At 43.0% G+C, this 26197-nt stretch overlaps 1 protein-coding gene across 3 annotated transcripts in view; it reads left to right on the top strand.

Annotated features, from left to right (window-relative positions):
• Nucleotides 1-26197, top strand: part of KCND3 (potassium voltage-gated channel subfamily D member 3) — a 952509-nt gene that overhangs the window by 837628 nt on the left and 88684 nt on the right. For all 3 annotated transcript variants that reach the window (XM_069633321.1, XM_069633320.1, XM_069633319.1), the window contains exon 5: nucleotides 15436-15528. In XM_069633321.1, coding sequence (XP_069489422.1) covers nucleotides 15436-15528 — 93 coding nt within the window. The remainder of the gene's footprint in view (nucleotides 1-15435; nucleotides 15529-26197) is intronic.

Genomic DNA, 26197 nt, shown 5'->3' with positions numbered 1-26197 from the left:
GTATCTCGGCGGGATACCAGCAAAACTGGTCTTACCGGAATCTTACTGGCGGCGGAGACGCCAGTAAGTTTCCATTCCATGGAGTTCCATAGGAGTCCATGGGATGGGATTGTCAGGATTACAGGCAGTTATAGTACCAGTGCCGTTGTGGAGCCGATACATGTCTCTGGAGGAAGTCTCGCCACCCTGCCTCCTATATGTTGGAAGCCTGAGATTGTGCCGTGTCTGACACCAGCAGTTGTGCCAATACTATAGCATATCTTCGCAAGAAGATACCCATTAAGACAACCCTATCAAATGTATCCACAAAGAGACGACAATTTGAGGGAGGAACTCCCTGAAGGAATCTGAAAAGGAGCAGAGAGAGAAGCTAGTGATGTCACAAAAGACATGTGCAACATCCCGAGATGTTGGCTGAAGAGAATGCAGAGATTTTATAGAAACTAATGACGAGATAAAAGAATCAAAAGAACTCTTAAATATGAAAAATAAGATTACACGTGCACAAAGTGCTGCAGTGAATTAACAATTTCATAATTGTACAGACACTGAAACGTAAGGTAGATTAAGTCATCATAGAAGCTGGCTGTACGCAGTGAATTGAATCCAGACGAAGCCGCCATTGTACAGAAGCTGGACATTGGTGTCATGAATTTAGTAAGCCAGAACCCATGAAGAGAAAAGGCCGGAATTGCGTTGCAACAAGAATAAACTGAAATTGTGGAGCTGCATAGTGAGGCTGTCTGGCCTGGTATCAAAACTGATGCAGCCAAGGTCGGTTATCATTTCATGAAAAGAGTGAACGTGTAAAGGATGAATCATCTCTTCTGAAGGTGCAAAGAAAGAACACAAAGGGTGCCAAGTTCTATTAATTTAAGACACGTGAAACCTGCAAAATAGACCAAATTGTCATCTCCTGTCACGTGAGCCAAGGATGAAAATAGAGTGGAACTTGGAGTCCTAGAACAACGACAGTGATAGCTCGCAAACCCATGTATTCCCAGAGACAAGGATACTTTGCAAGGCCAAGTTCAAAGACAATCTTCATGGCTGAAGGTTTGGGCGATGAGATATGTTGGGCTAATTGGGTGGGGAGACAGAGTCAGGCCCATCTTCTTCCACCTGCGTCTGGGTTTACGTGCTGCTAAATGAACTGAATGTTCCAGACATGGCACAAGCGTGCCAAACATTTATAGAGGTCTGTATAATGGAAGAGCAATTGAAAACATGGACTTAATGGTTTTAAAGAGGTTTTAGAGGTAGCCATGTATTGTCTACCTGACTGGGGGCAGCCAATCACAATCCTAGATCCTATGTAATGTGTACTTAGATGTTCTCCTTAAGCCTATCACAATCCCTAGTAGGTTTTCTATTATTTGCCACATAGTATGACGTCACCTCTGATATATTTTTGGTATATAAATATATTTTTATGAAAAGATCTGAGAAACTTGAACGAAACGTCCATTGATTTCTGTTGTAACTCCCTGTTTTAGATATTTTTAATAAAACAGTATATTTGCCATCTTCATGAGTCGTTTCGGTTCCGTTATTTGGACTCAGAATTACTCTGGGAACCCATCCATTGCATGCACGTTCCGAAAGGGCCCTAGCTCAGGTGAATCCAGCATTTATTTGCTGGTAGATCCCTGAACAACCGGCAGGTTAGGCCTGCCAGTAGATCACTTCCCCCACTGGCAAACTTGTGTTTCCACAGTCCAGAAAACAATTTGGTGCTGGAATTACCGACATTTTTCCAGCATTTTTTCTGGACTGGGGAAATTTTAATGAGCCCCTAAATCTATTAAAGGTACTATCATTCAAAGGTCGACTAGACTCCCTACATTAGAAAAATCGTATTCTTGACACTATGGGCCGGCTTCATTACAATTTTGGCGGTATACCACTGGTAAATCCGGCAGGATATCACCAAACAGAATTAGCGTACCAGCACTTGGTCTGCTTGAATTACCAGCAGTGCTGGCAAGGGTGGTTAAACTTCATTCCATGGTGTCCATTAGTACTCGATGGAATGGAGTGCGCTGGTATTACCGTCACCGGTAATACTGGTGCCGGTAATACTGGCTGTTTTTGGCTGGTGGTGTGCCTGACTTACCTCCAGCTCCTGGCTGTAGGTAAATCAGGCACCCCACTGGGAAACTGGTAGTTTGCCAGTGCCGAAATGTGCCGGTATGTGGAAATACCAGCAAGTTATTTATGCACCGGCAAACTCGTAATGATGCCATATGACTCAACCTCCCAGATAATATCACTGTTGACATTTTCTATGGCTCATTTGTAATATAATCAGATGAATGCACCTACACATTCTGCAACATTCCCAAAACTAGGCCAAAGAACAGAAATTGGTGATCCTAAATATAGGGTGATGAGTTTGTTAGGTTGTTTTCTTATGAAGCAAAGTATTTATTCTTTGGTACATGGACGACCTTTTTTTTCAATGCTGTCTATTTTGTGTCATGCTTTTTAATGTGTTTATGACTTATGCTAATAAAGGGACATTAAAGAGCGTTTGTAGACATTCCACTTTGCTTCTAAACTGCAAGCTATTCAGGCGGGCGGTTCGTTTCCTCTGCATCAGTCGGTCCAGCACTTAGTGATGCATGAAACTGCAGGGCCTGGAGCATGGCAAGTCTAGGAAAGAGCACAGCGAAAAGCCCTGGGCCGCCCTGCTTCAAGCATCCAGCTCCGTCCCACAGAGAATAAACAAAATGGCCGCCGGCGGGCAGTTGACGAACCGCTTGAAATGTGAATTTCATTTCACCTAATGCTTGCTAGGATGAGGCTCCCAGGAGGTGATCCTTTCTACTGCACCCCCTCCAGCGACGACGCACTCTGAACACAAGAGCCACAATAAAAATAGCATCATAGCTTTGACTTGTCGATTTATAAAAATTAACATTTTCGGTCGGTGGATACTAGGTTCGACACTGCACGATATCCGAAGATGTGGTCGATCTTTATCAATGGAAAGATTTGTTTAGTCCTTAAAGGCAGACAAGGCTACTTACTTTTGTATTTGTACTCTTTTCTTGTAATGCGTAGAGACCAGCAGTAAGGACTTTACATGCCCAACTGGACTGATTACACCAGGTCTGATGACTATATAAATATTGAGGAGATGCAGAATGCTCTAGGATACTCAGCGGAGTGGCAGCTCCACTTTGCCGGTCTTGCTGATTTGTTTGACAGTTTGGGGGGTGCTGAGAGATCGGATGGCTAGGGAGAGATTTTGTGGCTGTTACTTTTCTTACCGACAGGGAGGTTGAGAAGGAGTTTTACATTTTTATTTTAGCAGGGGCAGAGTCTGGATCGGTTTCACCCAATAAAGCCCTTGGAGTTATTTTGCTGAAAGGAGAAAAGAGGATTTTCGTTGGTTTTCTTTGTCTCTATTACTTTTATACTTCTAGTATTTTAAGGGTTTAAGAAGTTAGCACAATTTCAATAAAAAGACTTCAAACAAAAAATAAAGTTTTATCCAGACAAATAAGCAAAGAATAGGAAGCAGGCTCACAAAAAAGGTACCAGGGGTATCTCTCTATTACTCATAGGGCGAGAAGGTTCAATGCGCAAAGAAATGATTGCTAGTACCTCTGATATACTCATCTCTTTCCAGGAGTAAGCTAGGAGCAAATCAGAATTTCCAGTGGGAACTTCTTTCAGAATAAAATAGTCTAAATCCAGGATGAATTCAAGAGTAAGTTGTAGTTCCTACTGATAACCACGTTCTGAATCAGCACCTATATTTTTCATTTTTTGCTATTGTTATTTGGGGAAGGCATACTCATTTTTTTATTTTTTATCCTGGAGTTACATTCTAAAACCATACAGGTTTCAGGATTGAAAAATCTATTCCTATTCTACAGTGTACAGTCTGCAATTCTGTAAGCTCTCTCGCGTGCTTATTCTGAAAAAGTCCTCACCACTGAGGGTTGGGTAGTGATTTTGCTGCCCACGCAGAAAACCATGGTGGTGAATACACCACTTGCCCTTTTATTTTCGTCCGTCCAGCCCGGAAGCAGCGGGCTTAAGTGAGAGCCAGGGGCAGAAGAAGGCCATGGGCTGCCTGAAGCAGAATGACTTTCCCACAGCATACCTTTTGTGGTGGACTTGTATGCTCTTATTCTCTTTTTGCCCCATACCCTGCGTGTTTGCTGGACTGTCTCCAATACTTTTTAACAACGTGGTACGGAAAGTCATTAAAAGAAGGTTGTGGCAAGTTGACAGGCCACTGGCATGCCTCCTCCTACTGTTGATGGGGTTTCATAGGTCCCCACTGTGTGGTACACAACAAACCCTGGTGCCACCTCACCCTAAAGGGGTTTTTGTGTAGACCCCACTTCAGCCACTCAATGTAACGACCAAATAAGGCTTGATTGGGTTACTCCTAAATACGTCCAGCTTCGTACTGGGCATTCACGGATTCTGTGATGTCATTTTACGGATCAGCATCTGTAGAGTAGTCGGCATGAAGAGCTGTTCCTTTGGGATAGCAGAGTGAAGCCCACTAGCACAACCTTAAATCTCAAATCAGCTTCCTTCTGCTTGTGAGGTTTTTCAAAGACCGTCTTTCTGAAGACAATGTTCAGCTCAAAATTATATAATTAAACAAACCTTCCAGAGACAAAATAGACCCTATCACCACCTTCCCCCCAACTTTGGATCAACTTCTAGCAATTATTGCTGTGTTCATCTCAGTGTATATCCATGTGCCTATATATTTATTTCTAGAAGGTTCCAGAGTTCTTTCAAGTGTACAGATGAAGACCAACCTCATAATACGCTTAATGATGCCATAGAATTTTGGCTGCACAGTCGTAGCCGACACCAATCAATATATTTGATTGATCAGGGAAAAGTCTAACATACGTCGCGGTAAGTATTTAATGTCTTAACTTGCCCAATGCCGGATTCCTGAAGCTTCTAGGTGCTGTATTAACAGGTGTTCCTACTATCCAAGTTATTATTTCTCTAGATATTGACTTCGGTAGGTTCAAAGGTGTGTTGGGGAGGGTGGCAACGGTAGCAATTGTAGTTCAAATTGAGATAAATGTTAATCAGACTATATTTTACATTCCCTGAGATCGGATTGTATTCCAACTCAGCGAGTAATGGCTGTATGTGTTAAGGCTTACGATGATATACTTGTGATTGTTTTAAAATGATTTAGAAAAGTTTAGTATGTGACTGGCTCGTTGGTTTGCTTGCCCAACTTGATTATTTTAGCAAATAGATTTTTGGTAGAGCAGCCGCTTTAATTCATCAATGTATTTGTTTATTTATTTTACATATTACCATCTTAGTGCAATAGTACTGCTGGCCACCATGTGAGTCAAAAGGCAAATTAAGGAATAGTCCAATACATCTTTAGAGGGAATTCATATAGGAAGATTCAGAAAGGGTTTCTGGCCTATGGGAAAATTGGAAGAGTTTTGGCGGGTTGATTAAGTACTACCCTACTTTCAGAGGAAATGACCCATCGATTTTCCTATTGGGCTGCCAGCCTCTGACAGCTATGCATGCATCCCAGTGTGAATGCCACCACCCTTCCTTCAAGGTGCCACGACTGTGCCCCTACCGCCGAGGCTCTGCAGGCTCCGCCTCCACCCAATCGAGGGAATGCTCCTCCCCTCACCCACCTCCATCGCCTTTAGCCCAGCTGACTCTACATGCCGTGCCCACTCACGCTCCATGTTCTGGCAGAGCATTTGGTTGTTAAGTTTTCTACTAGTGATGGGTCATTGGACTAACCATAGTTTCCGACAATATCTTAATACATTTTAACATTTCGGTGATAACAACCGTAAAAAATTCATCAAAGTTTAAAAAAAATCCAATAAGCTTTACAAATCTGACCATTAAAACACGTAACACAAAAAAAGCTTTTTGAACTGGCATCCTTATGTTCATTTGTGGTTTTTTAACACACCAAAAAGTGTTTGATTTTTTTGTGAACTATCACATCCTACATTCGGCATGTCGCTGTCAATGGCTACAAAAAGGTGACCTTAGCAAACAGTGGGCTCTATCACGAGTATGGCAGCGCAGCGAAAAGTGGGGGTCGTTCCACCACTGCCACGTCATTACCACATTATCAAACAGCCGTGCCATATGTTTCGGTGGTAAGGTGAAGGAATCATCCCCTTTGGCACCCAAGAGTATTGCAATTACTGCTGCATAGAAGATTCGGCTGTCCAATTAATTTCCCACAGAATCCAATGGAATCTAACAATGGGGAGTAACACCACTGTGCCAGCACTCGTAATCCTGTGTTTAATTCACGGCACCAAATGGCCGTAACAGTAATTAACCACCGATTTACCACAAAGCCTGTTCCCAGTGATCTTTGGCTATCTGTTTGTATGAATTTTAGCTTCATGCTACCTTGCATTCTTACATTTGTAGTCGCCCATTCAAAATAGTGAAAATAATGCTACAATGATACTCTTCGTGCATTGTATGAGTATGTGCAAATGTATCATCGTGGTTTGTTGTGATTTGGGCAATGTTCAAGTCATCTCTATAAACCAGATTATTCTTGAAAGCCAAATACATATTTCTACAAACTACAGCTGGGAATATGTTCCCTGCATGACAGACTGGTGTCAAATCCATGCTCTGCCACTTAGCTAAAGTATGTGATCCTAAGCAAATAATTACCTTCCAAAAATTCAAGTTTCTTCACATTACTTTCTATTGAACATTCCCTACCTTCTAGGCAGAAGCCAAGAAAGTTGAACTAAAATTTCCTGAATTTTCCCCTACTCACTGAAGTGGGTATAAAACACGCAATTCTAATCAAGAGACTGGAGGAATCTGGTATTCAAAGTTCTGCACTACTATGGTTGAAATCTTTCCTCACCTACCAAACCGAAAGAACCCACATTCCACCATTTACATTAAACCCCAAAATATCAACTGTGATGTACCACAATGATCAAGCCTCTCCTCATTCCTCTTCAACATGTATATACCCCCCCCCCAATAAAGCCCATTCAAACCCATATGCTGACAGCCAACTCATCTTCAAGATAACTATCAACAATGGCCCTGACAACACCCTCAATAAATGCTTCACCGACATAAACATCTGCATGGCAAACAACAACCTCAACCTAAAACCAATCAAAACAGAAATAATGATCTCCCAATGAGAAGGCAGTCCAACACCTGTCACCTCATCCTGAGCATTGGAACCCAACCAGAGACGTCAAAAGGGCTAAAAAATGTGGGAATCCTCATGGACAAAAGTCCGATCTTGGAACCACAAGTCAAAAGAATAGCAACAAAAATGTTTGTACCTACTCTGATTCGAGGGGTCTTCCTCAACCTTAATTTCACACACACAACCCTTGCTATCATCTCCTCGGTATTATCTAGGATAGACTATGTTAAACGTCTCTACCTAGGAATGCTTGAATGGCTTACCAAAAAAATACAAGTATCCAATATACTGCAGCAAAACTACTACTGAGAATAAATAGAAGAGAACACATCACACCGCCCTAAGCAGTCTACACCAGTGACCAGTAAAGAAACTCATCTACTGCAAAGCCCTCTACATTGCCCATAAAGCATTACACAGACAAGGAGCCAAATTTATCCAAGCAAAAATCACCCGATACCAACCGACAAGATACTTAAGATCTATCACCAACCTCCAAATACGGACATCACAAGAAAAGTAAATTTGGAGGAACCACCTTTCCCTATCTGCTAGCCAAGTTGTTAATCTTTTTTATATGTTTTATATAAGAATTTTTAGAGATTTTATATTTTATATTTCTTGATATTGACGTTATTTATTTTTAGCAAATTGCTATAGTAAATGTTAGTTGATGTATTCACCATTATATGATGATGTAATTTGTTGTTTATAAAATGAAATATTTGAAAGGTTGATGAAATCAGGCAACCTAAAATTTTATTTATAAGATAGCCAAATTATGGAACTGGAGCTAGAAGGAAATAAGAACAACGAAAGACCACCTAATTTTCAGGAAACAACAAAAAACCTGCTTATTCAACCTGCTGAGATAAACATAGACCAACTATACAACAACCACCCTCACGAGTGATCTGCCCAACTAAGATTGCTGCAACATACCATAAAATAGAAACAAGGAAAGAAGGGATAGATACTGAATGAAAAATAATAACATAGCTACAAATACCTAGAGATCACCCCAAATCCACTACCCATTTCTCTCTTCAACCCAACCCACATGCCCCACCTACAACACACACCCAGCAGGCTAGTGAATCAAGCCACCAAAACACACAAACCGCACATCACTTCCTAACCAAGCTGCTAACCCAATAACCTCTTACAACAAGCAACTCAAACACTGGACACCACCCTTCCAGACACAAGCCCAGTGCACAAATCTAAACACACCCAGGCACCTCACTCGCACAGACGCCAGTTCTTCCTGGTTCTACACGCATCAATAGATGAGCACAACATATATTCTATCCCTCTCTCTCGCTCAGTAACCAACCCTGCCCACTTTTACTCACACAGCCACATGAGCACCTGGAGACCATGAAAATGGCAGCGGTGCGCTATATAAATCTGCATAACAACATAAAACCCACACCCCACATTGACCTCTGCAGTGGTTTTCTGTCACTTATTGAATACCAATTAAGCGGTTGTGTGGGACCAGTCTGTTTCCAATTGCAGTTGCAGAAAAAGGTCAAAAGAATTAAGAAGTGTGATGCTGTTGTGGACTCATAATGCCCCATTCTCTACCATGGTCATGCTACTGCAGGCTCTGGGTGCCATTGTTTTTTTCCTAATGCCCAAGGAGGTCACACTATTGCACACCGTCTAAGGCGGGCATGCTATTAATGACATCGGTACCCATGTGCTGTTTTGGGCATAACCAGGTGCTGCACCCCCGCTGGTAAGGTCAATAGACATCTGCAAATTCATTAACTACAACAGCCACCTAATGGTGTGTCACTTTCCATAAGAACATAAATCGGCTTCAGGGTTGCGCCCTGATGCTGGTGCAAAGGCTGTCCCATACACCGGTGATGGCATCACCTGAAGTTACCGGTCGGATCTGCCTTCTGCCAGCAGCCACTCACTGTCCAGTGGGCCGTCTCTCATCGACATAGAGAGTAGATGGTATTTAAATGATAGTGAAGCCTCGCCTCTGCAGAAGGCATGAAGGAACATGTGGTAAGTATGAAGATGAGCCATTCTTCCTCCCAGTATTACCAGTAGAAAGGTTGACTATTGCAGATCCATTTGGTTTTACACTGATGAAGGCAGTTTTGTAGGATTTTGGCCAGACAAACAGACAGGCCTACTCTCTTCTGGCAAAGCGTGCAGCCTCAATGCCAGAAATGTGAAGTTACCTGTGTCTTCTGTCGTTCGATGAGCAAATATAGCTTCTACCAACCGAGCTCAAAAAGCAGGATATTCTCCAGATGTTTTGGACTACAACTCCCATCAGCCCTGTCCAGCCTTATAAATGGTGAGGATCATGGGAGTAGAAGTTCCTAGCATTTGAGGTCTGCAGTTTGCCGAACCCTGTCAGAGGGCTTTTGAGTGTACAGAAAAAGCACTGTGCCATATTGACATATGTGGGCCGCTTTATTTGTATTTGTATTTTATTAGGCTTATATAGCGCTTTAGACCAAAGCGATGCAGGTCTTAACATTTTTAAGTTTTCTGAAGACTTCAATTAAAGACGCGCAGAAGCGTCTCAAATGTATGCTGATGGTTGCAAGTCCCCTCCTAGAAAGAGTAACATTAGGTTGGAGAATGCTTGCGGCTGCAATTACAGCGCTAGGACTTTAGAGGTATATGACATGAACGGCTAAACACATCATCCAAACGTAACGGTGGCCAGCAGTGAGCATGGACATCTTTAGCAAAGCAATGCTACTTTCCCTTGCCCTAACCAATACATAGGCAATATGCTTGATCTTTGGGGGTGAGGGGGCGATGCCCCTGTGCTTACTGCTCTTTTTCTAATTTCACTTGTCTGTCTGAACACTTGTGAGACCCTATATTACCCATGCAACATTAGCAGGTATTTAGAATGACTTCAAAGAGCACATCATTAAGCTGGGTCAAGAGGCCAGGTTTCCAATGTCAAAGGGGAGCACAGTGCCAGCCTCCTGTTGCCCAATATAATGTGCCACATGTTCTGATACTGAGTAGCCTGTGAGCTCATGCCTTTTGACTTTGGACAATCCAGGGTCAAGAAGATTCCCTTGGAATCCTCAAATTTGGTGCCATCGCTGAAATGCTGGTTGGCAGCTCTCGGGTTTAAACCAGCAGTGGCCGGTTTCCAACCCCAAACACTCGCTACGCTCCAATGGTCAAGGGTCTTCCCACGGTTGTCAAGTCTACTTTTATCTTGTATTTTCCTTCTCTCCCCACTAACCTAATAAGATCTGCCAGGTTGCCTGTAGGCCGTAGAAATTGCAGCAGTGGAATCATTTCTAGGGCCTTGAAATGAATTAGCACCCCGGCGCAGGTGGGAGGGATCCGGCGGCCTCCTAGCCATTCAGGAAGCTTGCAAAAGGGTCCTTCTCTCATGGTAAATGCCCCATTCTGAGCCTCTTCAGAATCACAGTCTGCCATCTTCCCCACCAGGACAGCAGTTAGGTGTGCCCTGCTGTCCCCTGCATCCCCTAAACACCACCCCACCCCCAATTTCCACAACCATCACCCACCACCACCACACTTAGCTGCAGCTTCCTTGTCCATCACCAGTGGCGGGAACACTCGGTGCTCCCGGTGCACCCCCATTGCTATAATGGCTGTCATGGAAAGAGAGAAGGGACTGCATATCCATGGCAGTCATCTTGTTTTATGGTTTTTCCAAGTTGAGAAATGGCAAACACACCATGTCTCGACTTGAAAAAAAAAGAACTATTAGCATTAGGGTAAAAGATACCAGGAAGCTAATAGCAATAAAATACTCTGTGCAGGGGCGTTACTGGTCCTGTAATGCCTCCAGGGCTAACCGTTAGGCTGTCATTTCTCTTGAGCCGGTAACTCGTCCCCAGGGCATTACCTGACCCAATAATTCCCCCGCCTATCACAGTTTTTTGCTTAAATCCAGATTATATGTCAGGAAAGATATCCACATCTTGGACCCAATAATGAGCATTGTAATATAAATATTCGCTCCCGATGAAGGGTGCTCAGATAATCAGGATGCTGAAAACCTGGGCGGAGGACTGCCAGCATACCGTGGTTTTCCTGCCACCCAAGGCCCTTCCCTGCATGTCGCCATCTTTTCGGCATGCTGAGCTATCAGTTCCTCCCACAGCCCCATTCCTATCATCCCCTCACCCCAGAGTCACCTGGTCATGCGCCCAAATTAACCCGATCAGGTCTCTGCTCTTCCTCCCATCTTCCTTGCCTGCTGCAATGAAAATAGAAAAGGGACTCAGCCCCTTTTCTTTTTTCTATGGCGGCAGCCATTTTGTTATTTTATTTCCACCAGAGAATTGGCTTTCGGAATACATGCAGAGACCCTTTCCTGTGGAAATAACAAACATTAAAACTATTCACTCCCAGGACAGAGCTAGGAGTGCAAATAGCTACGACTCCCTTGTCGGGTGGGCATGCCATGGCCAGTAATGGCCCTGAGCCCTCAACGAGGCCCTTGCTTTCCACAGACTTGCTGAGGTTTGGGCTGGCGGCCTTAGGACACTCCTTGATGTGAGGGTGATTTCAGCATTGATGTGATACACCTGATGATTCAACCCTAGGGTTTTCACTGGGGTATCAGCTCATAATTGTAAAAGTTAATTTTAGGGTAACGACATTCTAACCAGCTAACAAGGTTTGTCCACTGTATATACTGGGTGTGGTGCGAGGTCAATAGGAATCTGCCCATTCTCTTATCCCTTCTGATAGGTAGCTATACCTGCAGCAGAGCCGCTGACCATAAAGGAACATTTTCCATATACAGTGAAATATTAATGGTAAAGGGATTTCCAGACCTGAGAATGGGAGATCATCGCCCACTTACTTAGGTTTTAAGTTTAATCTGCAAGAGTGAAGGACTGATATATCATCCTATAAAGACAGTGGGCCTCATTACACGGATGGCGGTGGATCAAGGTGCTATTAGCACCTTGGTCCATGCCGGTAAAATACCGGCACCGCCTTGGTGGAAAGGGGAATTACCGCCCTATTCCAAGGTTGGCGGGGCGGTAATTCCCCTTTCCCCCATTGCCCTTCCCCATTCCCATTTTTGCCCCATAGGGCTCTATGGGAATGGGGAAGGCGCTAATTACGGTGCCGCAAATTGCGGTACCGTAATTAGCTCCCTGGTCCCTTTGCGGGTTGGTTTTTAACGCCTGCAAAAAGCAGGCGTTAAATTCTCCAACCCGCAAAGGGACCTCGTAGTAAGGCAGTAAGGGTTTACCGGTACCGGTAAAATACCGGTACCGGTAAACCCTTACCGCCTACCGTATAATGAGGCCCAGTGATTTGATGGCTATTACTTTCGCTCATAGGATTGAGGAGTTTGCGGGTTCTTCCCTGCAATTCTGCCTTCCTGGTTTTCCACCTGAGGCCATAAGTCTGCACTGTGGCCTATCTATCAGCACTCAAATGGTTTGCACTCCCCATCTACCTCAAGACCCACCCATGTGTGCCATAGATTCTGTCGCAAATAGACGCTACTTTCAGGTCTCAACTTGACTTCGGGCAAGTTCTCGTAGGGCTCTGCTGCACAGAGAAGGGCGGCCAGACATTCTTACTTTGTGGGGCCTCTGAGAGAGGATGCAAGGCCTTGCCTTTGTTCATAGGATGTTGGCTTAAGAAAACACATGTTTTGGCTTACACTATTAAGGGCAGGGGTGTTGCTAGGTCTGGAAAAGATCCGGGCGATGCTAATTTTGGGACTGTCGGGATTGGGGGCTAGCTAGTCTTTTTGGTTGTAACCCCTGAGCTTCTATCCGAGGCTACAACCAAAAGACCCGGGGACATAGCCCCCTCAGGCCCCCCTAGCAACTCCTCTGCTGAAGGGCCTAAAGTGGCTTACTGGGGGTTCACGGTCAGATCACTAGGTTTGTGGCTGCATCATGGACTGAGGTTATTGCTGCCCACATTCATAACATCTTCAGAGGCGTGACGTGGACCACACCTCGTAATCCCATCCAGAATTACTGGGTTCGACTGCCTAAGCAGGCTGGCTAGTAATTTGTACACGCTGTTTTACAGGCAGCTCAAAACTAAAGGGAGTTGTATGGCTTTTGAATGTCCTCACTGGATGTGCAGTCTTGCAACCTCTGGTATTCTTAGTAGTCTATACATACAGGATTATTTGAATATGCAGTCTTTTATCAAATATCTTATATAGAATTGAACATATATCAATTTTTTTATCGAAAATGTGTATAGAGAGTGCATTTAGTAAAGGGTTAAATATTTTTGGGAAACGGTTGTGGTGAGTTTTTAGGGGTCGGAAATGGGGGTTTGGAGGATCCCCAAAAAAACTTAAAAAAGTACCCTCTCTATAACATTTTTTATAAAAAAATATTTGATATATGTTCTTTCTTTATTAAATCTTTCGGTATAAAGACATGTAACCGATTATTTGTAGATGAAAGACAGAGGGCTAACAAGAGTAAGTACTGGTAAAGGAAGAGTTGGTAATGAAGATTGCGGGTAAGTAATCAGGGTAATTTGAATGATATGAATAATATTAATAATAAATAATTATGATAACTGTTACTATTCATATATATTGCACCGGCGATGCTCTTTACAGCAGGAGGGTACTAGCAGTAGGCTTAGCAGTTTATACAGTAATGTAGTATTGCTGGCGGAGGGAGAGAGGAATTTTTATTCCTTGCCAGGTATTGTTGAAATATCCTGTTTTTTTTGTGTTGTGTATGACTGGAGTATGGTGGGGGGCCTTTTGAACCTCTGCTCAAGGGGCACGGCAGGAGAAGGGCTGCTTGATTGTCTCTTCTTCGCAGGCAAGCTTTGACTCTAAGCTTTTGCTATATGAGGGGTGAGAACCTCCAGAGGTGTGGAGTTTAATCGGCAAGGATTTCGGTGTCCTGTTTGAGACTGCTTTGTAAGTTATGCATGCAGTTTAGAATATGATCCTGGCAGGCAGGGGGAGCCAGTGAATTGTGTGCAGTGTTGGAGGGATACCGTTGAATTTGCAGGCTCCTGTAATGAGGCACGCTGCAGCGTGGTGGGATGTTTAGAGTGGGGCACGGGGTGTAACGTGCTCGCCTCGGAAGCAAGACCACGCAAAGCAACACAGGTTCGATCTTGGGTCCGCGCTTAGAAACCTCTGGATATTTAGCGTGTTATAAATAACCTATCACATCAAGTAGGAGGGAATCCCCCCCATCAATGTCTGAGATAACAAAGGCTTGGACCACCATACGCAACTCATTCAGGTGATTAAAGTTTTGATTTTAGTGTGTGTGAATCTGTAGCCAAGCGGGTTGTGACTTTTTGGCTTTGTGCTTTTGGCCAGAAAGACTACTATCAACAATGAAGCCCATGGATTTGACAGCTGAAGGGTTAATTCTTCCAGGCGTATGTCATCCAGCCATCGTTACATGAGTTGTTGTCTGATGGAGGAACCAACAGGGCAATTTCTGTCTTGGTCGGGCTCAGTTTGAGATGAGCGTTTGTCATTCATGCTTAGAGACTCCATGCTTATAGAGTAGCCATGTCCTGGGGGCGTCTGAGGTTAAGGTGCAGCTGAGTGTCATCAGGATACTGATGGATGGCTACGCTGGGTCATTTAGGAGAGCTCACAAGGGTTCCATGACTAGATTGAACATGATGTCTATGCAAACTGTCACCGCATTGGGCCTCATTGAGCCTACATGGTTTGCTTGTGCAATTATTGCACAGCCGAATTCAGAAATGATGTTATTGACCTAAGAATAACAAAGGGCTGAGTCATCCTTTGCCGAGATTTGAACTAGTGATTTGCTACTCACTGAAGATCTCAACAGCCAGCACTTAACTCCCCGAGCTATTCTACTGACTGATGCACATCATGTGTTCATGCATTAGAGTAAAAATAAAATAACAGCAGAAATCAAAATTCATGTGACACCATCCTTAACAAGTATAGTATTTAATGGCTAATTAAAATTGGTTAAAGGGCATTATGAAAATATCAGACTTCATTAAAATGCATATGTATTCTGCTAACTTTGCCTGACATTTCCAATTTGTTTTCTCATTGCATTTTGCAAAGATTTCCGTTATTTTAAACATCGTACAAAAAACGAAAAACTAAAATCCGTTGGGGCCATAAGCAAGAGTAAGGACCCCTACTGAGCTTTAATCGAGTCTATGCAAAAAGGATGAGCATACTCGTCCATAGTAGGTAACGGGTTAAGTGATTCCTCAAAATGGCTTCATGTGTGTCCTTTTTTTTCTCTCCTCAGGGCTCCTCGGAAGAGGAGAAGCAGATCAGCAAGTCGTCTTCGTTAATAGAAAGCCAACATCACCACCTGCTGCACTGTCTGGAAAAAACAACCGTAAGTAGCGCCATCAGCACAGCGCCTGGCCCTGGCTTACAACGGCTCTGGCTTTCTCTCTCTCCCCAGCCTGCAGCTGTGGGTAGGGTTCCCTTCTTGGGCGAGCATGTTTACCAAACACCATCCACGTGGAGGCTAGAAAATGCAAACAATACGTACTGTAATGTCAGAGAAGAATAGGACATTGCATCTAACGAGCCACAGTGCCAACTAGTGGCCATCCCCGAAAGTCTAACTCCTGTTTGAAGTCACACAGCAATGCATTGTGGGTATGCAACGTTAGCTGGAAAGATAGGCTAGCATGGCAGTGAGGGGTGCATTGCTTGGCTAGGTCAGTTACAAGCTTTGTAGAAGATTAGCAAGTTACTCCATTAATGACACAACATAACCCTCAATACTTAAAAAGCTCTGCTAGCTAACAGTAGTATCCGGGGTATTAAACTATCAAAAGAAATAAGAAAATCATGAACTGAGCATTACAATATATATATATATATATATATATATATATTTATTTCGATATGAAAGTCACATACACAATTCAACAGTTAAAAAGATCGAGTATTAAGTAACATGAGTAATATTTGCACATGAAAAGAGGTGATACATAAGGTACACTAATACAATTCATAAAAGAATAAAATACAATCAAACATCCAAATCTGGCACAGCCTTCTTCAGGGGTATTACATGGTTAGATCTCTTTCTCCAAGCCTGGTACACATAGCTCCCCGTGCAGTGGGCTGCTAGTTCACGTGGATAGATATCTTCCTCCAAGTCTGGTACAGATAGCTCCCCGTGCTGCAGGCCACTAGTTCACACGGTTAGATCTCTTTCTCCAAGCCTGGTACACATAGTTCCCCGTGCTGCAGGCCACTAGTTCACACGGTTAGATCTCTTTCTCCAAGCCTGGTACACATTCCCCGTGCAGCGGGCCGCTAGCTCACATGGTTAGAGCTCTTTCTCCAAGCCTGGTGCACATAGTTCCCCGTGCAGTGGGCCGCTAGCTCACATGGTTAGATCTCTTTCTCCAAGCCTGGTGCACATAGTTCCCCGTGCAGTGGGCCGCTAGCTCACATGGTTAGAGCTCTTTCTCCAAGCCTGGTGCACATAGTTCCCCGTGCAGTGGGCCGCTAGCTCACATGGTTAGATCTCTTTCTCCAAGCCTGGTGCACATAGTTCCCCGTGCAGTGGGCCGCTAGCTCACATGGTTAGAGCTCTTTCTCCAAGCCTGGTGCACATAGTTCCCCGTGCAGTGGGCCGCTAGCTCACATGGTTAGATCTCTTTCTCCAAGCCTGGTGCACATAGTTCCCCGTGCAGTGGGCCGCTAGCTCACATGGTTAGAGCTCTTTCTCCAAGCCTGGTGCACATAGTTCCCCGTGCAGTGGGCCGCTAGCTCACATGGTTAGATCTCTTTCTCCAAGCCTGGTGCACATAGTTCCCCGTGCAGTGGGCTGCTAGCTCACATGGTTAGATCTCTTTCTCCAAGCCTGGTACACGTAGTTCCCCGTGCAGTGGGCCGCTAGCTCACATGGTTAGAGCTCTTTCTCCAAGCCTTGTACACATAGTTCCCCGTGCAGCGGGCTGCTAGTTCATTCGCCCCGCCAGACATAGATGTAAAGCCTCATTTACACTTCTTATACATAATTGTTTAAAAAGCAATATGAGATATTTCCTTCTGATATGTGAATACTCCGGACAGAAAAAGAATGAAGTGCCCCGTGCTTTCAATTACATTTGGGCAGAATGGATAATCTGCAGAATTGCTTGAGTCCCACTTGTGCTTCAAGCTGGCAAGGGGCAAGATGCCAATACGCTGCATATAGAGGGCTCTCATTTTCGGTGGCACCATATCCAGATACTGTTCAAAGCCAGGGTGTGCCTTTCTTGACACATATGGGACCAAGCTGGCTGAGTTTAACATTTTCACACAGGGTTCGCTCTCCCACCTTCTTGCGTACCCCTTTTATCAATTGAATCTTATAGGGTCCTGGGAGTGATTCAGGATCATGCCAATAACTTTTCCGCCCCATCGTAATCAGTTCATTTCTTATAGCAGCCAACCAGGGTAAATCTGAGCCTCCTGGCTGGGATAATATGGGCATAATCACGAGTTGGGCGGTGGCCCTTAAATGCGGTGGTAACAGGGTTTTCGGCGCAATTACACTGGCGTAATACAGCCGGCGGTAATTGTGCTGATTTGGGGAATGGGGAATAACGTTTACACCCAACCCGTGATCCGGCGGTAACACCGCCGGGTGGGTGGGCAGTAACGCAAATAAAGTTGGGCGGTATCCCAGTTGGGATACCGCCCAACTCATGATGAGGCCCTATACCTTTACCACCTTTCTATAGTTGCCCAGATTAAAATTGGACCAAAGGCTTGGCCAGCAAAATGTGGGGCTCGCACCACAAATTAAACCAATGCTCTGCAGATCAAGGTACCGGAATACTGGGGTATTAGCAGCATTTACAGGCAGGCCCAGAATGGATTTTAAGAATGTTTGTTCCACTACCCTGAATATGCTAGTATTGCACATGCCCCAAAGCTCGGCCCCATACAGGGCTGCTTGTCTGGCTTGACTCTTGTAAATCTGTAATATGACGCTCACCGAGCCCGCCCCATGGTCCTCAGCGAATCTGGCCACAGCCCCACAGTACCTGGTCAATTTATATGCTGCCCGGTTCACCTGGTCACTCCATAGGCAGTTAGCCTTCATTCTGACCCCCAGGTAATCATATTGGGAGACCAGCTCAATCGAGCCATCCCTCAATCTGGTTGTAAGGCTGGGATTACTCTTTGTCCTGCTTCTGCTGAACAGCATTGACTGTGTTTTCGGCACATTCATTGTAAGCCCATTTTCATCAAAGACAATTTCAAAGGTAGCTAAATTAGGGTGGGTTTAACAATGCTTCGAAAAAAACTTTCCACCTGAAATGTGAAAATGTAATATTCTTTTTGAGCCAAGTCACACATGCCACAACCCCACCTAGTAGCCATCACTGGAGGTACACCTCCAGTTCAGAGCCACATCATCAAGGCATGATGGGTATGCAAATTAGTTCAAAAGCAAGCTATATATATATATATATAGAGAGAGAGAGAGAGAGAGAGAGAGAGAGAGAGAGAGAGAGAGAGAGAGAGCTTCCTAGGCATAATCTTCATGATATCATTTGATATGATATTTTATTTATATCGCGCTCGTACACAGGTGTTTCAGAGCGCGACCAGGCACAGGGAGGGGAACACTGATGGTAGTTGGATGATATTGCTGGTGCCTGGCAGTAAAATCTTCTCGGCTGGGTCACTGTCAGGGGTGACATTTCAGGTGGTAGTGATTACCACACAAAATGTTAAGCCATTAACTAGAAAATATCCAGAAAAGGTTTTTTTACCACCAAAAACAGGATTAGCTGCAGGACTGTTCTTGAAAAGGGATAACATCAGATCCAGGTGCCATCAAGTGGGGGAAGGGTTACGAGAAAGTGTGGGTCAGTAAACACTCAGGCCCAAACCGATGAGTATTTTGCAATGCAGCGGTGCTGTCCTCTGGCAGAATTTTAAGCATAAAGGGATGTATGCATTGACTGGGATATATTCTGCTGATGGTAAACACAGCCAGCATGATCCAAAATGAATGCATATCACTGACAGTAACTGCAAAGAAGACTGCCTAATAGAGCAGGATTCTCAACCGAGCAGTTCACCATCAGCGACAGTCTTTCTTCTGCAGTGTGGACCTCTGCCCACACTTTAGACAGGCACTTTAAACAGGCACTTAATGTAGGAAGAAGTCTGAAAAAAAACAGACAAATCACATTCCTGTCTGAATTAACAAAAAAAACAAAAAACACAAGCAAACCAATAAACCCATTGAAATTACACACCATTAATTTTAACTAATTACAGAAACCCAAAATCCAGTTCATCAGTTGTTCCATCCCCAACAGGAATCCGTTTATGAGTAAGAGTTACCAGGTCACTTCATGTACCCGCGTACCGCAATATGATCATTTTAGTTTTTTATTTTTTTTATTTTATTTTATATAAATCATCAGACAAGCATACCTAATAAGGCCATAAAATTGCCTGCGGGAATCACTTGACATTATAAAATTACACGAATTCTGGTAAAATCATGCAGATTTTTTTCTGAAACTTCAGGTAGCCTTTTATAGCCCTCTTTACATATGGTTGTGGAAATCTGCCTAATTAACTGAGCAGGACACACACATGGTTTAATAATACCTTTGAGACTTGTGAAATCTCAACATATGTACTAGTCAGTAGTTTTGACAACCCCCTACAACCTTCTATGAAACTATGGAAAAAAAAGTTGGACTATTATCAGTTCCCCCTGAATGTATTATATTGTCATATTTTTTCGACCAGGGATTTTCATATATTCTTCCAGTGATGCATCATGCTCTCTGCACACGACCTGTGTTTGAAAGAAGCAAACATACATGTACTACATGCCTTCTGAATAACACCATGTACATGACTTCTGAATGACACCATGAATTGTTAGCATCCACCAGTTTTCTCAATGGTTTAATTCCATTCTAGGAAAGGATGGCACAACTCATTCCAGGAATTTACAGGGGACCTCAATCTGTGAGTTATATGTCATGGCCTTTGCTCCCAACACAACGCTCCAGCAGTCAAACAGTTAAGAAGTCTACAAGTTCCCATAACACCAAATATCAGCTTGAATCCACTCCCCTGATCAGGCGTAGGATCTGAAACATGAACACATCATGTTTATTAATTAACCCTGTGTGGAATTGTGCCATTAATGAAGCAATAGTACACTTTGGTTCAAAGTTTCATCCTCTTTATATTTCATAAGATATAGTTTCACGCACACACTCACTCTCTCTTTATGTCTTTGTCTCGCAGAGACTAATTTTACACCTCTCAATCCTTTCTTGATATCTCAGTCTCGATTTGTTTTCTGATTGTCTTTCTAAGCAGGTCATACATAACTCGAGGTTCTTCTCATGCTCTTCAACTTTCCAAACCTTCTAAATGCCCTTCTCCACGTCTAAAGCTCTCTAAAACTCCTCAGCACCCCTCTCAGGCTCTGAGAACTTTCTGGAACTTTCTCTCAGTATTTCAAACATCTCGACACCCCTCTGCAGGTTCTAAGTTCTTTGAAAAGGCTGCTCTGTCCCACGCTCATCCTCAAGGCACTTTCTAGATTCAGGGTTCTGAGGAGCTTCCTCAAGCACCAGCCTCCCTATGTGGCAGCCAGGTAATGGGAGCCTCAGGCTGCCTACCATCATCCCCCCAGTACAGGAGCAGTCCTCTGCCCCAGAGAATAGCTCACTGACTTTCACCAATCTAGCGCTTTTCATACCCCTCTAGCATTGCCCTGAGGAGTGTCCCTCTTTTTCATCCTATTACCTGGGGGTGTATGTTCCCATGCTTTCTCTTGCCTGTCAAATGGCAAGGACTTCTCAAACAGGTTGGTCATCTTGGATTATTAAGTCCTACCATGCGTGGAGCTGATGCGCCTTGGAGATGCCTTGTTTTATTTTTATTGTCACATGACGAAACCCTTTGCATCAACGTCTCCTGGGAGTTTATGGATGGAATGGTGAACCTAGGGACCCAGACGCCTCCTGCGTAGTTTCACCTCTCAGAAAGGATATCCCATAAATGAGTGTGTATCTGATTCAGGGCGTTCCTCCGACCATTCCATGCATGCTTGCCCATTGTCCCCTCTTCTTGGGTATCTCCTTTATCAATTAGATTTTACAGGATTTGTATTGGTTTTTCTGAGAAGATAGAACATACATGCGCCTCCCAACAGGGACGGTGGCACTGAAAGTCTTTCATTATTCTCAGTTCTTTTCTGGCTCAAGCATCTCCCGGTTTCTCAGCATCTCTGTCTGGCGAGACAGAATTTCTAAAACTTCTTTAAGCCCCTTTCAAGTCCTTTTCTAAAAGCTTTTCACTACCTCGTTCAGATTCCGGTGATATCTTTCAGACTTCTTAATGCTGTGGTCTGGCAATAAGTACTTACTAAGAATTCTTGATGCCCATCACAGGGTATAGGTGTCTTCTTTCAGACACTCCACATCCCTCTCAGGGTCCCGGTGCTTTCTAAAATGCCAATGCCTGTCTCAGATTCGAGTTCTCATTGGCCTTCTAAGGGTATAAGTGTTTTCTAAATCTTCGAAGAAGGAGGCGTGCCACTCTTTTCTATGCAATCCTATACGCTTAGGGAGTTTTAATTCTACTCATGTTCCAACAATGCATGCATTTCTGACTCCTCCGCTGCCATATAACAGGGAAGATCATGGGATATAAACTAAGGAAACCCGTTAGGATTTCCTCAGTCACACTTGCTTGGGGAAGACACCTTGTGATGTCTCTCCATCTTGTCCATAATTGTCTTTCCTGACTTCCAAATGCACTTTCTTCTCTCCCCTTCCATCTCTACCTCTGTCCCCACTCCCCTTCTCTCTCTCTATCTCCTTTCCTCTCTCCTCCTCTCTCCCCCTCTCTGTCTCTCTGTATCTGTCTCTGTCTCTCTCTCTCTCTCTCTCTCTCTCTCTCTCTCTCTCTGTCTCTCTCTCTATCTCTCTCTCACTGTCTCAGTCTCTGTCACCCCCTCTCTCTATTTATCTCTCTGTCTCTCCGATTAGCTCTGAGTGCCTTTCGATCTCATCCTCAGGCTTCTATCGCTTCTATCCTCTCACCCGCCGTGGCCTTCCACTCATATTCTCTCCCTTCTCTTTACACACTCCTTCTCTGTCGCTCTGTCATTTCTTTCCACCTTCTCCCATGCATTGCATTCCTTCTCTTTTTTTTAATGTCTCCTCCTTAACAAATGCACCCTCCCATAAAACTGATCAAACCTATTTATTTATCATTACTTGATCAATTCAAATCAAGTGAATGGATTATTCACATGCGTCATGGCTCCACTTGATACATTTACCATTTGTCATTACATTGGCAAACACGTGCCAGAAAATAGATGAAATGTGCAGGTTACACAGTCTCCCAATGTGTGGGTTACTCTGAGCTGGGCTCAAGACTCGGTTGTTATGGTGCTTCAGTTTAACTGGAGAAATAGTCAAGATCTTATACTCTTTAGCATTTGGAACCAACATTTGTCTTTTCCTCTAACGCCTCTAGACACTTTATTTACAAAATATCCCACATCTTGCAATCACACTCCCTGTCGCCGTCCAGCAGTTGGCTGTTAATCCTTCCTTCTAAATGGAAAGATCACCCGGTCCCTGCTATTTCAAATCTGATCCAACCCGAAAATAAAACATATTTGTGTTTTTTCCCCCAAATTTTGTATAAGGAGTAATTGTTTTTCCACAATGTGTAGCTCTTTAGAACATTGTGTAATGTTGTAGTGGAAAAGGCAGCTTGCAATGCTAGCAGAAAGATATCTCCCCTATCTTACCGTCTGCATATCAAGGGCCAATGTGTCAGCCTACAAAGATCAAGTGACTTTCAGAACTTTCACAGCACAATTGTCCAATTGGCAAAAACAAAACCCACAATGTGTTCAAAAGTGAATACTTGAATGCTACCATGAACATGTTCTCACAAGCAAAGGTACATAATGGAAACATCTCAATTTAGATAAAGTGCTATGAATAAATATGATAAGCAAATGTTGCCTCAAATAGAAGGTCCACTTAAATCGCCATAGGGTGACAGGAAGCTTCCTCTTCTTATCTACAACTCAATATGGGTGGATCAAATGTTGGCAAACCTCCCTTGATTTAACTTTTCCCATGCTGCCCCTTCAGACACTTTGAAAACTGCTACATACATGCAGACAGGGAGACAGCATCATACATGGATCACCTGCATAACACACACAAACACAAGCCCTGCAACCCATCAAGAGTTTTCACCCCACAAACCTGGACCAACACCATGGTGTAATGCTCAATTGTGACCCCAAGAACGTTTAGAAAATTGCCATATGCTTGCACCAGGGAGCCTATACACCTTACCTTTGGGTTAAACATGTACGGAACAGTTTCAGCAATTGAAGATATGCTTCACCATGTTAAGGGGCATACCGATGTGATGACATTGACATGGTTCAAAATGGTTGAAGCAGAACATCATGCAAAAACAAATTCAACTTATGGGAGGGGAATTTGTGGAGAGGTTCAGAAACTCATAATCCTTATTTCTTCTATGAACAAAACAGGTTCATGAATGCTTATTTAATCCAACATTAAAGGATATTTCATCAAACATATAGTTGGATGAAATATGGTAGATGCTGTAGGTACATAACAACCCACAGGATATGTTTCTTTATCTAAACATTATAGTGGTTATGTCTTTTCAGCAGGTAGCTAACACAAATGACAAAAGGCACCAGACGGTTACTAGTATTTCCCTCAAATTTATTTAATTGAATAGATTTTCCATCTCATGTTTTCCAATGAATTTTTTTTCATCTAATGTGGTTAACATTTTTTTTTCCTTTTTTTCATTGGTAGGTCCCCCCAAACCCCTGTTGTCCAAATGTAACCATTTAATCCTTTAACCTTTTTGCCCACCCAAATACACATACATCGATTTCCGATGGAAAAATATTAATTGAAAGATTTTATCAATGTAAACAAATGTCAATGGACATTTTTCAATGGAAAATCTTATGATGGAAAATCTTTCAATGAAAAGACTGTAACCCATAAAAGACCACTTTCATTACATTGCATTCTCTTTAAACACTGTTACCTTGACATTTGTTTATAATTATATATTTTGGGTGTAAGTCGTATGTGCCCCTAGACCTGGGTAAAAATAGAAACATTTATTTTTTGACCTACAGTCTTCCCCCTTCCTGGGTGGGGATGGGGTACTCAAAAAGTTAATTGTGAAAGCAAGCATGTTTAGGATGTGCACTCAAGGACACTGTTTTTAGGATTCCTCAGCCAAAGCCTCAAACCAGGCCCCCTTTGTACATGCCTATTGCTCCACATTACATCTTAAGGGATGTCAGATAAACAACTGGAAATAACACATGTTGCTCGGTTACACAAGCTTCAATCTTAGCAATTTACTCTAATGTTGTGCACATATGTGTTCCTGATATTAAGAATAGATTGTAGATCAGAAAATAGCAAATAGATAAGATTATATCACAGAATACTGGACATACTAGAGCAGGAAGGGATGATGATTGTAGAATGTGACATTGTGTAGTTTGTAGCAGATTGTCACTTTGGATATGTAAGCCTTACTCATGCATTATTAATCGTCAAGTTTTTTTTTTCTCTCATTAAAATGCGCTTCTCCATAGCTTTACTATTTTTCTCATGTTGCATTTTCAATCGAGAAATATGAAAAATTACCTCTTCAAGTGTCCAGACTTCCGTGCTTTTCAAACAGAGTGCCTTGACTCGTGGATAATGGATTGAAAATGTTAAATTGTTTTGTTGATTTGCAATTCATTGGAAACCTGCTTTGAAAAAAAGATTACCCTTAAAATTGCAAACAGAAACCTAATTAGATTTCAATCCTCAGGATGGCTGTCAATACCAAGTAATGCTAATGTAGAATTAGAAGGATGATGAGTTCCACCTGGCCCCTCAGTCTGACACCTCCCGCCTTTATTGTGTCCCGGTTGGCACATCATTTTCAGCTTAAATCTCTACCCTCTTTATTTAGTTGATCGGAAGTGTTCATCTCACCCACTTCTTTGAATAATAAAAGATTGTAAAAGTGGACATTTGTTCCCTAGGATTCCAGAACAAATATCCCCAAAATGTACATGACTATTCCCAGAGATGTTGCACTACCACTCCCATTAATCCTAGCCAGGATAGTCAATAGTGAAGAATCATGGGTGTCGTAGTCCATGACATCTGAAAATCCACATGTTGCCTTGGAAAATTGAAACATTTGCAGGAACCAGACATTTGAAAATTCTCTTGGAAAACAATGTCGAAATGATGCTTTAACCCTTCACTTCCATAAACTGCCACATGCCTTCCATATCATTCTGTTCCAGTTTTTCTGTTAAACAGTGCCCGTAGATGAACAATTCTGTAGGGGTACTATTTAAGGTGACCCTATTCACTCACTGACAATAAAATGTCTTTAGAAATTAAACCCTGTGTAGAGTCAGTGTGGCCAAATTGGTTATTTTGAGCAATTCCAATACGTTCTGCTTTATTAGGCAAAGTATTGTTGTTTTTTGCTATGTAGATTTCTTGCATAATAGAAGATATTGTTTTGTAGGTTACATGCTATCCCTCCCATTTTAAAGCAGTGTATTATCGTTCAGTACAAAGTGTGATGGATCAAAACATTTTTTTAAAGAAATTCCATCAATAGCAATTTGCTATACTCCACTGTGCACAATTGTCCTCACTTACAGCTGACATTGTATTGTCATTTTCTTACAACTTTTGAAGACTATTGTGTCCATTCAATATTTTCCTATACACAAATGTTATCCACAGGCACTACATTAAGAATGTAGAAAGTCAAAGCCACATTGTGTGGGATCAGCAAGAATACACGTTTATTTGACACATGTTCAATGGATTGTGTTCTTAAAAGCCAGCTGGCTCACTTGCAAGTTCTAACTTTTAGCCAATCCTAGCCTTCACGCCCCACACATGCCCCCCATTTGCTACCCTATGCTCTTACTGTACACATGA

The sequence above is a fragment of the Ambystoma mexicanum genome, chromosome 13 (assembly GCF_040938575.1).
Source record: "Ambystoma mexicanum isolate Mex_15411 chromosome 13, UKY_AmexF1_1, whole genome shotgun sequence".
Classification (NCBI taxonomy): domain Eukaryota; kingdom Metazoa; phylum Chordata; class Amphibia; order Caudata; family Ambystomatidae; genus Ambystoma; species Ambystoma mexicanum.
The sequence above is the reverse complement of the archived record's forward strand: the minus strand, read 5'-3'. Positions and strand labels throughout refer to the sequence as shown.